The 15,444-nt window shown below is 37.7% G+C and overlaps 1 protein-coding gene across 1 annotated transcript in view; it reads left to right on the top strand.

The window, feature by feature from the left end:
- Positions 1–15,444, top strand: part of MSH4 (MUTS-like protein 4) — a 438,807-nt gene that overhangs the window by 340,415 nt on the left and 82,948 nt on the right. Inside the window, exon 15 of the mRNA XM_089373522.1 lies at positions 13,377–13,440. Coding sequence (XP_089229648.1) covers positions 13,377–13,440 — 64 coding nt within the window. The remainder of the gene's footprint in view (positions 1–13,376; positions 13,441–15,444) is intronic.

The following is a 15,444-nucleotide window of genomic DNA, read 5'->3' on the forward strand; positions in this document are numbered from 1 at the left end:
TTGAAAAGTAGTTTTTCTTTTTTCCCTCCAAAACTTGATGAGGTGATCTAATCTTATTTTATTATTTACACTATTATTTTATAATATTTGTTAGAAGGCCCATTTTATACCTCAAAATTTCTCTAATGCTACCAAGAACAAGTAGTTGCAATCCTATGCACTGCAGGTCGGGGACCTTTGGGGACTGTTGACCACTACCGGTCAACTGCCCATGCAGTACACCTCCTTTCTGTTGGCAGAGAGGGGTAGCTCCTGAGCGACGTGTCCGTGCCGGCCTACAGTCATCAACAGCTTGATCATTTTTGTTGTAAACCCAGTTTGCATGTATAAATTGTAAATAATCTAAGCAGATCAGAGTCATGTATGTAAAGTTGCCTAGGTGGACCTAACTTTCTAATGATGATCTGCGTCCCGGGAGGTTTTTCATCTCACCGATCTACGATCGGTAGAGTTTTCCTTCAAACCTGACCCCAAAGCCGGGATGGATTTCGTCATCAGAACTTTAGGAGAATCTTAGTATGTTAATCTGCTAGATTATGGTTGTGTCGCAGAACTGGGTGTTCTATGAGGGTCTGTATTAAGTGGGTTCATCCCTTTGAGATGTAAATTGTAAAAATCATGATGAAATGTGTCTTGAGGGTTGAAAATGTTGTAAATCCCCTCATGAGTCCTAAGTCCTAGGTCCTAGGTCCTAGGTGATGTTTCCAACGGCTTAGTTTGATGATCCATCTTAAAATGAATTAAAAATTTAAAAATTGAATAAAAATAATAAAATAAAAAAATAAAAAAATAATAAATAATAAAAAATTAAAAAACATAAAGCAAAAACCTTAAGCAATAAAGTAATAATATTTTTGTATGCATGCAAAATAGCTTTTTTAAATAAAATCGACGGATGAGATTAAGGGATGTCTTAACCCTCATCGACGGTCGAGATCGCTTCAGCATGGATCACCCAAAACTAGCCGTTGGGATCATTTCCTTTATATAGGGTCTTAGGGGGTCATTTTAGAGGTTTATCTGATCTGTGAGTCTGGACTGAAAAAGCTCTCTTGTAATCTGATTTTCTGGTTAATAAAAAGACTTTGGGGTTCAAAACTGGCTGGTGTTACTCTCTGGAATTGCTGTGAGATGTTTGTTTTTTCTGCATACTTCAGTTTTCAGCAGTGAATAATAGCTGGTTTTCAGAGTATTGTGAGTACAGGTATCTTGCTCATGTGCTAGGGTTTGAATGTTGTAGGGTTTCTGGAATAATGGCAGGTATCTCCATTATTTCTTGAAATCTAGCAGCATTTCTTGCCCTCTTTACTGATGTTTGCTTGAGGTGTGCAGGAAATCTTTAGGTGAAGGGTATTTGTGGGCGTTTGGGGAAGTTCTGGGCTGAACCAGCCGACTCCCACAGGCTTTTCTTTGCAGAGCCTAGCTGGTTTTGGCCCTGGGTTAATCATTAAGAGTTTTATTTCCTGTTTTACATGAGAGATTTTCTTTCTGCTTACAGCAAAGTTCAAAGTTTCTAAAATTCGAAAAATATTACTACAATTATTGCTAAATTTGGCTGTGCCAGAGCTATAAATTTCTGTAACTTTTGGTAAATTTTGAAGGGTTTCACTTTGAAGTTTTGCATATTATTTGTCGGGTTTTTGTTTTTCTTTTTTTTCTCTTGCAGAGACAAGGCTTTTGTTTCCAGATCAGTAGATTCTAGTGGCAAAAGACTAGCTCAAAACGTGTTGCTGTCAAGGATATCTGGGAATTTGCGTGTCTGTGGTATAAGTCAATTTATCAGCGGCTGTGGTGTGTCTAATCTCCAATAGCCAGGTACGCTTTCACTTCCCCTAACGCTTGAAAACCAACTCATGTCTTTAGCTTGAATATCAGCGTAAATCATTTCTCAGCCCGTCATTTTTCTTCTGACTTGAAGTTCTGCATTCAAAGTTGATAGAAATGTGTACTCGCAGGGTATATTAAACGTAGGGCAAAACTAAACTCTGCGTTTTTTTTGTTTTAACGGCTGGTCTTGTCGAACTCTGGTAGCCATTTGTGCACAGTTACAATTTTTTTCCATTTGGCCCAGCGCATGATCGTTTCACCCGCCCATCTAAAGATAAATCTGCAGATCCGTTGCTGTCAGGGTTACGTCTTTGTCATTGAAGTTGCCAGCCGCCTTTCTTTTTGCGTTATAGTCGTCCACGCTTTCTCTGCGTTTTTGTATGAGCTCTCTTGTGTTCACATTGGCCTGCAAACTCAAACCCATCAGTACGCTTAATTCTCAGGCTTTAGTCACAGTTTTTCTTTGGCTCGTTTTCCCCGTCGAGTGCTCTCAAGCTGCCGGCTCCCTCACTGCCCTACGCAGGATTTCAAATCATTCCACCGGTTTGTGTGTATTGTTCCTTAGACGTTCGAGGAACCTGCATTCACGCATCTGAAACCCCTCGCCCTGTCACGTGAACCCCGTCCTCTCTTTCGTCTTCGTTTTCTTTCAGCGTAAGTCTGCCTGCCGTCAGGGTTTGTATTCACGCGTATAAAAAAGAGCCGCACGATTTGTTTGCATATCGTTTTGGAGTTTATGGTTTCGATTCATAGTTTAGTCATAGTTTAGTTTTCATTTTGTTTAGATTTTGTATTTCAAATTTAAATCCAAAGGGTTTAGCGTAGGTTAGATGTTTAGGATTTAAAATTTATATAGTTTCATTAATATTTAAAATAGATTTTGGGTACTTAGTTTTTTAGATTTAATTTAGGACTTTGTTAGGATTTATTTTGTTTAGATTTTAAATAGTTTTTTTTTAATTTTGTTATGAAAAAATAAAAAATAAAAAAAAAATGTTTTGTTAGATTTTTTTTATTTTAATTTAAATTTTTTTTAACCTAGTTTAGTTTTTTTAGATTTTTATTTTTAGATTTATTTTATGAAAAAAAAAAAAAAAAATTTTGAAAAAGCATAAAAAGTTTCCTTTTTGTGGAGAGTTACTTTTACCACCTTCAGTTGCTTATCACTGCAATATCTTCCACGCTGAGATCTGAACACAAAATAGATATCTGGATTCACTGTTATTTAAAGCAATTTATTTCTCTTAGTTTGCTGGATATCGTTATTTGAAGAGCTTTGTGGTTTACTAGATATTTAAAGCATCGCTCTCTTTGTCTGATAATAAATGATTGCTGTCCGTGGCTCATGTTCTTAGATCATCTAGCTAGTAATCATTTAGATCTTTTAAGGCACTGGTCTGCTCAATTCATCAAATCATTTTAGTGCTTATCTCAATCGTGCATCTCGTCTCCCAGCCCAACTGTTTGGCAGTTGGCCTCCATCACCTCACAGGGTCTACCCCCCTTAGCCGCGGGAGACAGGCTTAAACGGAGGGATCGGGGATCAGAGTGACAGCCCCCGATCTGAGCGTTGTCGTGTCAATCCGCGCGACAACATTTTTTGGCGCCGTTGCCGGGGACAGAGTTTTTCTGTCCTTGGTCCTTGTTTTTCAAGCTTTTCTGTGCTTAACTTCTTGTTCAAGTGGCGACTCCACTTCCTATATCATCTGCAAGAGTGTACACTAGAAGACATCCAAGCAGTCTGTGCAATCCTACTCCTGACCCTGAAAAGGTTTATAGGGTGCGATCACACAAACTCGCTTCTCGTACACTTCTTGGAAATCTTGGACAAGAAGCCCTCTCCGATATTCATTTGCTCTTTCAAGGTCAAGTTAGGCGCAACACCATGAGTCTGTTGGGCCCTTGTGATTTTTCTAACATTCCTGGAGCCCCCAATGATATTCCATCTGTTGGGATAGACAAATTGCCTAGCTTTCATGGAGATAATGCCATTACGGTTAATTCCCATTTGCGAGATTTCAACATATGGATGGCTAAGTATGCTAGATCTCCTGATTTTGATCATGAAGATGTCAGGATGACCCTTTTTATCTTGACTCTAGGAGGTGATGCTCATGACTGGTTTACAGAAAAACCTCCTAATTCTTTTGACTCTTTACAATCAATCATTAATTCATTTAGAGAAAAATATGGAGATAAGAGAGAGGGAAGACATCTTGTAAGAGCTCTTACTCTGATGAAAAAGAGAGAAGACGAAACTGTTGAAGAATTTAATAGAAGGTTTAATGGTATTATTAGAGAATTACCTCAAGACTATAAACCTTCAGATAAAACTCTCCAAGATTTTTATATTGACGCCTTTGGTCCTGAACCATCTTATGAGTTAAGGCGTGCTAAACTTATTGATTATCGAGATTGCCAAGCCTTAGCTATAGAACTTGAAAAGGACAAGGCAGCTTCTGGGAAGTCTGAAATCCCAGGCTTTGATAGGGCTGCTACGAAACTAAAGGAACCTAAGGGAAAAGCAGCCCAGGAGCCAGAAAGTGAGCTTGTTCTTAAATTGCTTCAAAAAATTGAAACTATGGAAATCAATCATAATAAGGAGATAAACACTTTGCAGAATAGGTTAATTCAAATGGAAAGAGCGCAAGCGCAAAATTTTCAGCCTCGAAATAATAATAACAGAAATAGTAACTGGCAAAGAAAGGGTCAATCTAGTGAGCAGAGGCCCCCTAATCCGCTTACCAATCTGGTGGATAATGCTCCTCCTTACTGTCGTGCTTGTGATGATTTTCACGAAGAATCCTCTTGTCTCATTATCAGAAGACTTTTCGATAATGGAATGTTTGGGACAGGTGAGCAAATAAACGTAGTAGGGAGCAAGTTTCCTTTGCCCATGAATGATTGGATAGAGGTTAAGGAAAGGAGCTATGATGTTGTGAATCCTCAATCTGCTTTTAGTATAAATAACCTTGAAAACAAAGATGACATTTTGGCCAGGTTATATGGTGAGAAACCCTCTCCTGAGAAAATTCTGGAAATTGCTAGAGATAAGGGTTTAACATACCAGAGAAGGGATAGAGATCAGAGCGGGAATCAAATTCCTCCTCGAACTTTAAACCCTGGTATAAACTCTGGAATAGATGTCGATTTGGGGAGTTGGTTTAATAATGCTAAAATCTGGGTTCCCGTATCTGAGATCGCTAAGATCCCTTCCCAAAGAGACAAGTTACTAAAAGCAATTCAGGGTCCTCAAGTCAACGCTTCTCAACAGAAGATTCGTGAGGTTGACTATCATGATGCTCCTATTTATCTGCAAAGCATAGATGCTGATAACAAGGATCATCAACCCTTCTTTATCACCTTATTAGTCAATGGGTATAAATTGAATAACTGCATGTTGGATTCAGGTGCATCTGCTTGTGTTATGACTAAAAGGGTTATGGAACAGCTTAACTTAAGAGTTTCCAGACCCTACTATAATATATGTGCCATGGATTCTAAGAAAATCGAAGTACATGGTTTAATCAAGGATTTGCAAGTTCATCTTTCGGTTTACCCAGACATCATGGTTGTTATGGATATTGTTGTCGTTGATGTACCTGATGCTTGGGGTATGCTGTTATCTAGAAAGTGGGCCTCTGATCTAGGGGGAAGCATTCAGATGAATTGGTCATATGCTATGATTCCTTCTCCTAGCGGTGACGGTTTCGTTAGACTAAATAGAGAGCTTGAGAGGAAATTTCATGTTGAAAATCCTAAAAAGCCTCATAACAAAATAATTAGAGAGCAATCTGACATCGGGAACTATGCTATCCTTTCTAACTTCATAACTCCTCCCGACGAAAAGGTCAAAAGTCTTAAAGATGAAGTCTGGTATATGTATTTCGATGGTGCTTTCTCTAGTCATGGTAAGGGTGCTGGAATTGTGCTTAAGTCTCCCCTTGGTCACGTATTCAAGTTTGCCTATCGTCTAGAATTTGAAGCAACCAACAATGTCGCTGAGTATGAAGCCATATTGTTGGGCCTTGAATTGGCCAAAGCCTTGAAGATTAAGTTGCTTAGCATAAAGGGGGATTCCGATCTGGTTATCATGCAGCTTAAGAACAAATTCACATGTAGAAATCAGAGATTAAGAAACTATCGAAATGCTGTGTGGGATACTATGGAGCACTTCGATGCCCTTAGCCTTGAAGCAATTCCTAGAGAGCTAAATAGTTCGGCAGATGAGCTTGTCGTAGCTGCTACCACTTTCCAGTTGTCTGATGAGTTAATTAACGATAAAATTAAAATGGAAGTAATATTCAGACCATCTGTTCCAGACAACTCGGAGCATTGGCAAGTTTTTAATGATGAAAAGCAAGTCGTTCATTTTCTCAATAGTTTAGACGAGTTTGAGGATTTCCGGTTAGTTTCTGGCGAGGATGGGTCTTTAGATCAAGGACATATCATAAATCCCACTCCCAGAAATGTGGTTGCCTTAGAGCAACATTTTGATCGGCATGATGCCACGAAGCTGAGAGAAGAAAACAAGTTGGACCCTGGTGAGTACCTTGAAATTAATATTGGTACTTCTGAAAATCCGAAAATAGTTAAAATCGGTAAAGGTACTAGTTTGGAGGAAAGGAAAGAGTTAACTGATTTACTTCGCGAATATCGAGATGTTTTAGCTTTTTCCTATGATGAATTGAAGGGCTATAGGGAGGATATTATGGAGCATACCATTCCATTAAAGGACGAAAATGCTAGGCCCTTCCGGCAGAAACTTAGGCAGATTAATCCTAAGTTGGCCCCCCTGGTCCAGAAGGAGCTTGCGAAAATGCTTGCAGCAGGGATCATCGCTCAAACTAGGCATTCGACATGGTGTTCGAATTTAGTGATTGTCAGGAAAAAGAATGGTACAATAAGACTTTGTGTCGATTTTAGAAACCTTAATCTAGCGTGCAAAAAGGATAATTACCCTTTGCCAAAAATGGAAACTTTGTTGCAAAGAGTAACTGGGTCTGGAATGATGTCATTGCTAGACGGTTTTTCTGGGTATAATCAAGTTTGGGTTAAAAAGGAAGATCGACACAAGACCACATTCACAACACCATGGGGCACTTTTGAATACATCAGAATGCCATTTGGGTTAACAAATGCTGGGGCTACTTTCCAGAGGGCCATGGATTATGCCTTCAAAGGGTTAATCGGGAAAATCATCGAAATTTACCAAGACGATCTTACTGTTTTCTCTAAAGATGGTATCAGCCATATAGATCATCTTAGGAAAGTTTTCGATAGATGCAGAGAATATGGAATTTCTTTGAATCCGGCTAAATCTGTCTTTGGGGTAACTGAAGGGAAACTTCTGGGTCATATCATTTCTAAGGAAGGAGTCAAGGTCGATCCTGAACGAGTTGAAGCAATTCAAAAGATTCCTCTCCCGCATAACCTCAAGTCCCTTCAGTCTTTCCTTGGAAAGATAAATTTTATTAGAAGATTTATCCCGAATTATGCGGAAATAGCTAAGCCCATTCAAAGTCTTCTGAAGAAGGATGTGAAATTTGTCTGGCAAGAGGAGGGCAAAAAGGCTTTCCAAGAAATCAAGTCTGCTATCGCGAAGGCTCCTGTCCTTGTTAGTCCTGATTACTCCAGGGATTTCATGATTTTTTCTTTTGCTTCTGAAGATACCATTGCCGGTGTCTTGCTTCAAAAGAATAAAGATGGTCATGAGCAGCCTATCGCTTTCATGAGTAGAGCACTTCAAAACTCCGAATTGAAGTACAATACCATGGAAAAGCAGGCTTATGCCCTGGTCAAGTCTCTTAAGCATTTTAAAACTTATGTGGGTTATTCTAAGATCATTTCTTTCGTCCCACATTCGGCTGTTAAGGACATATTAACTCAAACTGATTGCTTAGGGACTCGTGCTAGGTGGGTTACTAAGATACAGGAGTATGATTTAGAGATTAGACCCACTAAGCTGATCAAAGGCCAAGGTTTAGCTCAAATGTTAGCTGAAAGTAATGAAAAGACTCTTGGTTTGTTCTGTCTTGACGATCTATCTTCACCAGAATTAAGAAGGTTAGCTGAGCATGAATGGTATAAAGACATAGTTTACTACTTAACAAACCTTGCATGTCCTAACCACTTAGTTGCTCATAAGAGAAGGGCTCTTAGACTAAAAGCTACTAAGTACTGCCTTATGAAGGATGGCCTTGGATGGAGAAATCCAGAGGGCATAGTGCTTAGGTGTGTTGACGATGTTGAGTCCAAAAGATTAATCTCCGAATTTCATTCAGGATTTTGTGGTGGTCATTATGCCGCTAGAACTACCGCCCACAAAATCCTGAGAGCTGGCTATTATTGGCCTTCGATTTTTTCTGATGTGCACAAGTTTGTTAGAACGTGTCAAGCCTGTCAACTGTTCACTGGGAAGCAGAAGCTTGCTGCCCTTCCTCTACAACCTGTTATTGTAGAGGCACCTTTTCAGCATTGAGGTCTGGACTTCATAGGGAAGTTCCATGAAAATTCTAGCAATGGCTACTCTTGGATTTTGACTGCTACTGATTATTTCACTAAATGGGTTGAAGCCATTCCTGCTAAGAATGCCACTGAAAAGGTGATTATGGATTTCATTGAGAATAATATCATTACTAGATTTGGTGTCCCCGCTAAGATCACTACGGACAATGCCAAGGCTTTTAGTTCTTCAGAGTTTACATCTTTTTGTTTCAAGTATGGCATTGTCTTATCTCATTCATCGAATTACTATCCTCAGGGTAATGGTTTGGCTGAATCAAGTAATAAAAACCTCATAACCATTATCAAGAAAATAGTAGGAGATAACAAGAAGTCTTGGGACAGCAAAATCAAGTATGCTTTATGGGCAGACAAAATTACTAAGAAGAAATCTACTGGTAAATCTCCCTTTGAATTGGTTTATGGCTTGGATGTTACCTTGCCTGTGCACCTAAAATTGCCAGCCTATCAGCTTCTCCAAAATTTTTCCACTGATAAAGATGTTGTTCAGAATAGGATAGATCAGATTGTGGAATTAGATGAGACTCGTTGGACAGCTTTTGAAACTATATGTAAAAATCAATCTAATATTAAGAAAAGCTTTGATAAATGCTCTCGATCTAGATCTTTGCAGGTTGGAGATACGGTTTTACTTTGGGATCGCAGAAATGAAAAACCGGGAAAGCATAAGAAGTTTGACAGCTTGTGGCTGGGACCATACATCATTAGAGATATAGCTGGGCCAAACTCATTCTACTTGAGCAGATTGGATGGCGAACCACTTGATCTACCAGTGAACGGCCAAATGCTCAAGCTGTTCTTCAGAGATGATATCTGATGCCATGGGGCATCTTTTGTATTGTATTTCTATCCCTACTCCTTGTCTTTTCAGCATTTCATTTCTGTTTTTAGGATTAGATTTACTTTTCATGTTATTAGTTAGTCAATAAATGAAGAGGTTTTATCTTTCCTGTACTTAATGTATATGATGATTTTGGAATGGACGCTACTTATTTTCATTTGTGTGTTGTATGGATGCAGATTCTGGATTCTCACATTCCTACCAGCGCAGCAACGTGTCCCCAAGTAGAGCCAGATGTTGACCACTACTGGTCAACTGCCCATGCAGTACACCTCCTTTCTGTTGGCAGAGAGGGGTAGCTCCTGAGCGACGTGTCCGTGCCGGCCTACAGTCATCAACAGCTTGATCATTTTTGTTGTAAACCCAGTCTGCATGTATAAATTGTAAATAATCTAAGCAGATCAGAGTCATGTATGTAAAGTTGCCTAGGTGGACCTAACTTTCTAATGATGATCTGCGTCCCGGGAGGTTTTTTGTCTCACCGATCTACGATCGGCAGAGTTTTCCTTCAAGCCGACCCCAAAGCCGGGATGGATTTCGTCATCAGAACTTTAGGAGAATCTTAGTATGTTAATCTGCTAGATTATGGTTGTGTCGCAGAACTGGGTGTTCTATGAGGGTCTGTATTAAGTGGGTTCATCCCTTTGAGATGTAAATTGTAAAAATCATGATGAAATGTGTCTTGAGGGTTGAAAATGTTGTAAATCCCCTCATGAGTCCTAAGTCCTAAGTCCTAGGTCCTAGGTGATGTTTCCAACGGCTTAGTTTGATGATCCATCTTAAAATGAATTAAAAATTTAAAAAATGAATAAAAATAATAAAATTAAAAAATTAAAAAATAAAAAATAATAAAAAATTAAAAAACATAAAGCAAAAACCCTAAGCAATAAAGTAATAATATTTTTGTATGCATGCAAAATAGCTTTTTTAAATAAAATCGACGGATGAGATTAAGGGATGTCTTAACCCTCATCGACGGTTGAGATCGCTTCAGCATGGATCACCCAAAACTAGCCGTTGGGATCATTTCCTTTATATAGGGTCTTAGGGGGTCATTTTAGAGGTTTATCTGATCTGTGAGTCTGAACTGAAAAAGCTCTCTTGTAATCTGATTTTCTGGTTAATAAAAAGACTTTGGGGTTCAAAACTGGCTGGTGTTACTCTCTGGAATTGCTGTGAGATGTTTGTTTTTTCTGCATATTTCAGTTTTCAGCAGTTAATAATAGCTGGTTTTCAGAGTATTGTGAGTACAGGTATCTTGCTCATGTGCTAGGGTTTGAATGTTGTAGGGTTTCTGGAATAATGGCAGGTAACTCCATTATTTCTTGAAATCTAGCAGCATTTCTTGCCCTCTTTACTGATGTTTGCTTGAGGTGTGCAGGAAATCTTTAGGTGAAGGGTATTTGTGGGCGTTTGGGGAAGTTCTGGGCTGAACCAGCCGACTCCCACAGGCTTTTCTTTGCAGAGCCTAGCTGGTTTTGGCCCTGGGTTAATCATTAAGAGTTTTATTTCCTGTTTTACATGAGAGATTTTCTTTCTGCTTACAGCAAAGTTCAAAGTTTCTAAAATTCGAAAAATATCACTGCAATTATTGCTAAATTTGGCTGTGCCAGAGCTATAAATTTCTGTAACTTTTGGTAAATTTTGAAGGGTTTCACTTTGAAGTTTTGCATATTATCTGTCGGGTTTTTCTTTTTCTTTTTTTTCTCTTGCAGAGACAAGGCTTTTGTTTCCAGATCAGTAGATTCTAGTGGCAAAAGACCAGCTCAAAACGTGTTGCTGTCAAGGATATCTGGGAATTTGCGTGTCTGTGGTATAAGTCAATTTATCAGCGGCTGTGGCGTGTCTAATCTCCAATAGCCAGGTACGCTTTCACTTCCCCTAACGCTTGAAAACCAACTCATGTCTTTAGCTTGAATATCAGCGTAAATCATTTCTCAGCCCGTCATTTTTCTTCTGACTTGAAGTTCTGCATTCAAAGTTGATAGAAATGTGTATTCGCAGGGTATATTAAACGTAGGGCAAAACTAAACTCTGCGTTTTTTTTGTTTTAACGGCTGGTCTTGTCGAACTCTGGTAGCCATTTGTGCACAGTTACAAATTTTTTCCATTTGGCCCAGCGCATGATCGTTTCACCCGCCCATCTAAAGATAAATCTGCAGATCCGTTGCTGTCAGGGTTACGTCTTTGTCATTGAAGTTGCCAGCCGCCTTTCTTTTTTGCGTTATAGTCGTCCACGCTTTCTCTGCGTTTTTGTATGAGCTCTCTTGTGTTCACATTGGCCTGCAAACTCAGACCCATCAGTACGCTTAATTCTCAGGCTTTAGTCACAGTTTTTCTTTGGCTCGTTTTCCCCGTCGAGTGCTCTCAAGCTGCCGGCTCCCTCACTGCCCTGCGCAGGATTTCAAATCATTCCACCGGTTTGTGTGTATTGTTCCTTAGACGTTCGAGGAACCTGCATTCACACATCTGAAACCCCTCGCCCTGTCACGTGAACCCCGTCCTCTCTTTCGTCTTCGTTTTCTTTCAGCGTAAGTCTGCCTGCCGTCAGGGTTTGTATTCACGCGTATAAAAAAGAGCCGCACGATTTGTTTGCATATCGTTTTGGAGTTTATGGTTTCGATTCATAGTTTAGTCATAGTTTAGTTTTCATTTTGTTTAGATTTTGTATTTCAAATTTAAATCCAAAGGGTTTAGCGTAGGTTAGATGTTTAGGATTTAAAATTTATATAGTTTCATTAATATTTAAAATAGATTTTGGGTACTTAGTTTTTTAGATTTAATTTAGGACTTTGTTAGGATTTATTTTGTTTAGATTTTAAATAGTTTTTTTTTTAATTTTGTTATGAAAAAATAAAAAATAAAAAAAAAATGTTTTGTTAGATTTTTTTTATTTTAATTTAAATTTTTTTTAGCCTAGTTTAGTTTTTTTAGATTTTTATTTTTAGATTTATTTTATAAAAAAAAAAAAAAAAATTTGAAAAAGCATAAAAAGTTTCCTTTTTGTGGAGAGTTACTTTTACCACCTTCAGTTGCTTATCACTGCAATATCTTCCACGCTGAGATCTGAACACAAAATAGATATCTGGATTCACTGTTATTTAAAGCAATTTATTTCTCTTAGTTTGTTGGATATCGTTATTTGAAGAGCTTTGTGGTTTACTAGATATTTAAAGCATCGCTCTCTTTGTCTGATAATAAATGATTGCTGTCCGTGGCTCATGTTCTTAGATCATCTAGCTAGTAATCATTTAGATCTTTTAAGGCACTGGTCTGCTGAATTCATCAAATCATTTTAGTGCTTATCTCAATCGTGCATCTTGTCTCCCAGCCCAACTGTTTGGCAGTTGGCCTCCATCACCTCACAGGGTCTACCCCCCTTAGCCGCGGGAGACAGGCTTAAACGGAGGGATCGGGGATCAGAGTGACAACCCCTGATCTAAGCGTTGTCGTGTCAATCCGCGCGACAATAGGGACCCTGCAATCAAGGTTACAGGTATTATAATAATTCACAAATGATGATGCCATAACATATTTCAACTTGTAATTTAAGACCACCTTAGCCTTCTACAAGCTTCTATCTCCACACACAATCAACTTTAGAGATCTGATAGAGATAATTTTTTGTGTCAATGTCAAAGCCTAAAAATTAAACTAAGAGAATTGGATGAAACAAGATTACTTGTGATTAAAACACTTTGATTGTTAATTAAATTGGCGGTGAGAGTATTTACTTGTAGCACATTTTATACACAAACTTGTGATCTTGGTTTAATTCTACTTGCCTTGTAGAGTCCTTAGTTCGGGTTCTTCAATCTCTATTTGCAATTTGCAACATTGAATGAAAAATTATGGAATAAAACCTTTTCTTGTTTGCATAGAGTGGATTTCCTTGAAAATACTAATGAGAAATGTTAATAAAGATCAATAACTCATTCCAATGGAATATTCCATGTGTACCTAAGTGTTTAAGCATGATGATAAGTTTCAAGCATGTTAAGATTGAATTTCAGAAACCTTTTCTCGTGATTTATTGAATGAAGTCAAGGTATCACTAGCTTTTCTGAACTGAAAAAATGGACAAAATGTTTACTAGCATTTTATGGAATTGTTCATTTTTGTTTAATATGGACATTGAAAAATCATTAATGTCTTATATGAAGTTTATTGGATTTTCTTGCAGCTAAATTGCAGGAACAAGTCAGCTGCTGAAGAATGCTACGTAAGAACAAAGCATTGTTTGGAAGGTAATTTTGAGCTACACCTTTTAGAAATTTATGAAACATTTTGGTTGCGTAATATTGTTTGAATTAGATCTTAGTAAGGTATACAATGTCTACATTAGACAATAGACTAGCTACATATGAATATTTTCACTTGAATGGCATGAGAGTTAAAAAATTGTTTTCACTATTTATCTTCAAATAAGTTCTCCATTTTGTAAGCTTTGTTATAGACAAGCCAATCAGTTCTTTGTATGCAATATTTAATGAAGACATTGCAAGGCAAGGTCAAGTTTATTCGTTTTTCATCTTATAGATTGAGAATGTTTCTTTTCATGAGGCTCATGATAGATATGTAGGAAAGTATAATCAAACAAATAACATGTATTTCAGTCTAAAGTTTATGGTATTGATAAAGAAGTGTACTTCAACACAGATAAAACCAGCAAAAGCACCAAGCTAAAGTAAATATATTAATTTGTATATACAGCTTGCTTCATGATGGCTAATCACATAGAAATAAGATGGCTAGTAAATTCATAATACAAGAGTAATAAGTTATAATAAAACTTGTTATATCATTCTATGCACTCATCCATCAAATAATGACAAGATAATTAGAATGACAATGATTTTTTTCATTAATTGAAGCCATAACATTTGCTAAATCCAAGATAGTGCACAACCCTACTAGAGAAATTAGAAAACTCGAATGTATACTATTACCCACCCAAGTGGGTGACCCCTAGGAGAAAACTTTTCTCCCATTCGGATAAGCTTTCCAGCCAACAACCCTATGTGATCTACCGGTAGCTAGCTTGTAAGGACTATATAGAATTTGATTTAAGGACTCTACAGAATTTAACAGCCATTGTAAAGACAGTAAAGGATTTCTAAAAAAAACATCATGAACCTGAGATAAAACTACAGAAAATTTTACAAATCTAACTGACAGAATTGATGAGAGTACCTACCTGTATTCCTGCAGTTGATTATGCCTCAAGCTGCTTTCGCTTTTGTTACCAAAATACCGAAACCACCCAGCCAAACTAAGCATAACCTCGATACTCAGTCCAGTAAGCTTCTCAATTGAAGCAGACTGTTCCCCCGTGCCCAGAAACCTCAGAACAAGCAAGGCTCCTTCCCACTGTGCTTCTTCTCACTGTCCTCAGATTCTTCGTTCTTCCTCCTTTCTCCCCTCTTTTGGTTTTTCCTGGTTCCAATCCCCCTAAAACTCTTTCTACCTCTATATGTAGCCTTCCTTGGCGGTGACCACTCTCTCCACCAGCGATCCCACTGCTTCCAATCGTAGTGACACCTTTTCCCTCTATGTACGTGAGTCATATTCCTTTAAAGGTGTATTTATCTTATATTTAGGATTTTTGTTTGTTTAATTTAAATGCCTTAGGTTCATATTAAATACTTTATTTTGATTTACTTTATCATTTTAATAATTTATTAATATTCTAGGATATATAATTATATAACCATATGTAAAAATTAACTTAATTTTTACATCTATTTCTTTATAACCCTTTTAACTTTATACTTTTTTTAAATTTATATCATTGTTATTTGCTCATTAATTATGACGCATTAAGCAATATGCGTGTTGATGGGTGAAGATAACTTCTATTTGAAGGTGTGTCATGATATTCAACTTTTATAGTTAATTTTAGAATATAAATACTAGTACAGTGCATGCGATACATGCATATGTAGCTATCATATGCAAGCTAATATTCTTGCACTCTCTATATTAAAGATGGGTCATTACATAGGTGCAAAGGCCCTCCATTTGTGTTTCGCTCAGTGCTTTGTGGGATCTAGCTTACTTATCAGATGAAGGCGGGTCATACATTATAAGGTGCATTAACCAATTTTGTAATCAAATGCTTTCATTTAATGTTTAAGGGCATTCTAATAAGGATCATAGGTCGAATTGGATAATTGATGGCTTTTGGTTGTATTCTTTTTTCCATGCTTCACCTTGGTGGTTATCCCCAACTCCTAGTCTAATGTGACATT

Source organism: Pinus tabuliformis, chromosome 6 (genome assembly GCF_031772625.1).
Source record: "Pinus tabuliformis cultivar Carrire ecotype Pingquan chromosome 6, CPIR1, whole genome shotgun sequence".
Taxonomy (NCBI): domain Eukaryota; kingdom Viridiplantae; phylum Streptophyta; class Pinopsida; order Pinales; family Pinaceae; genus Pinus; species Pinus tabuliformis.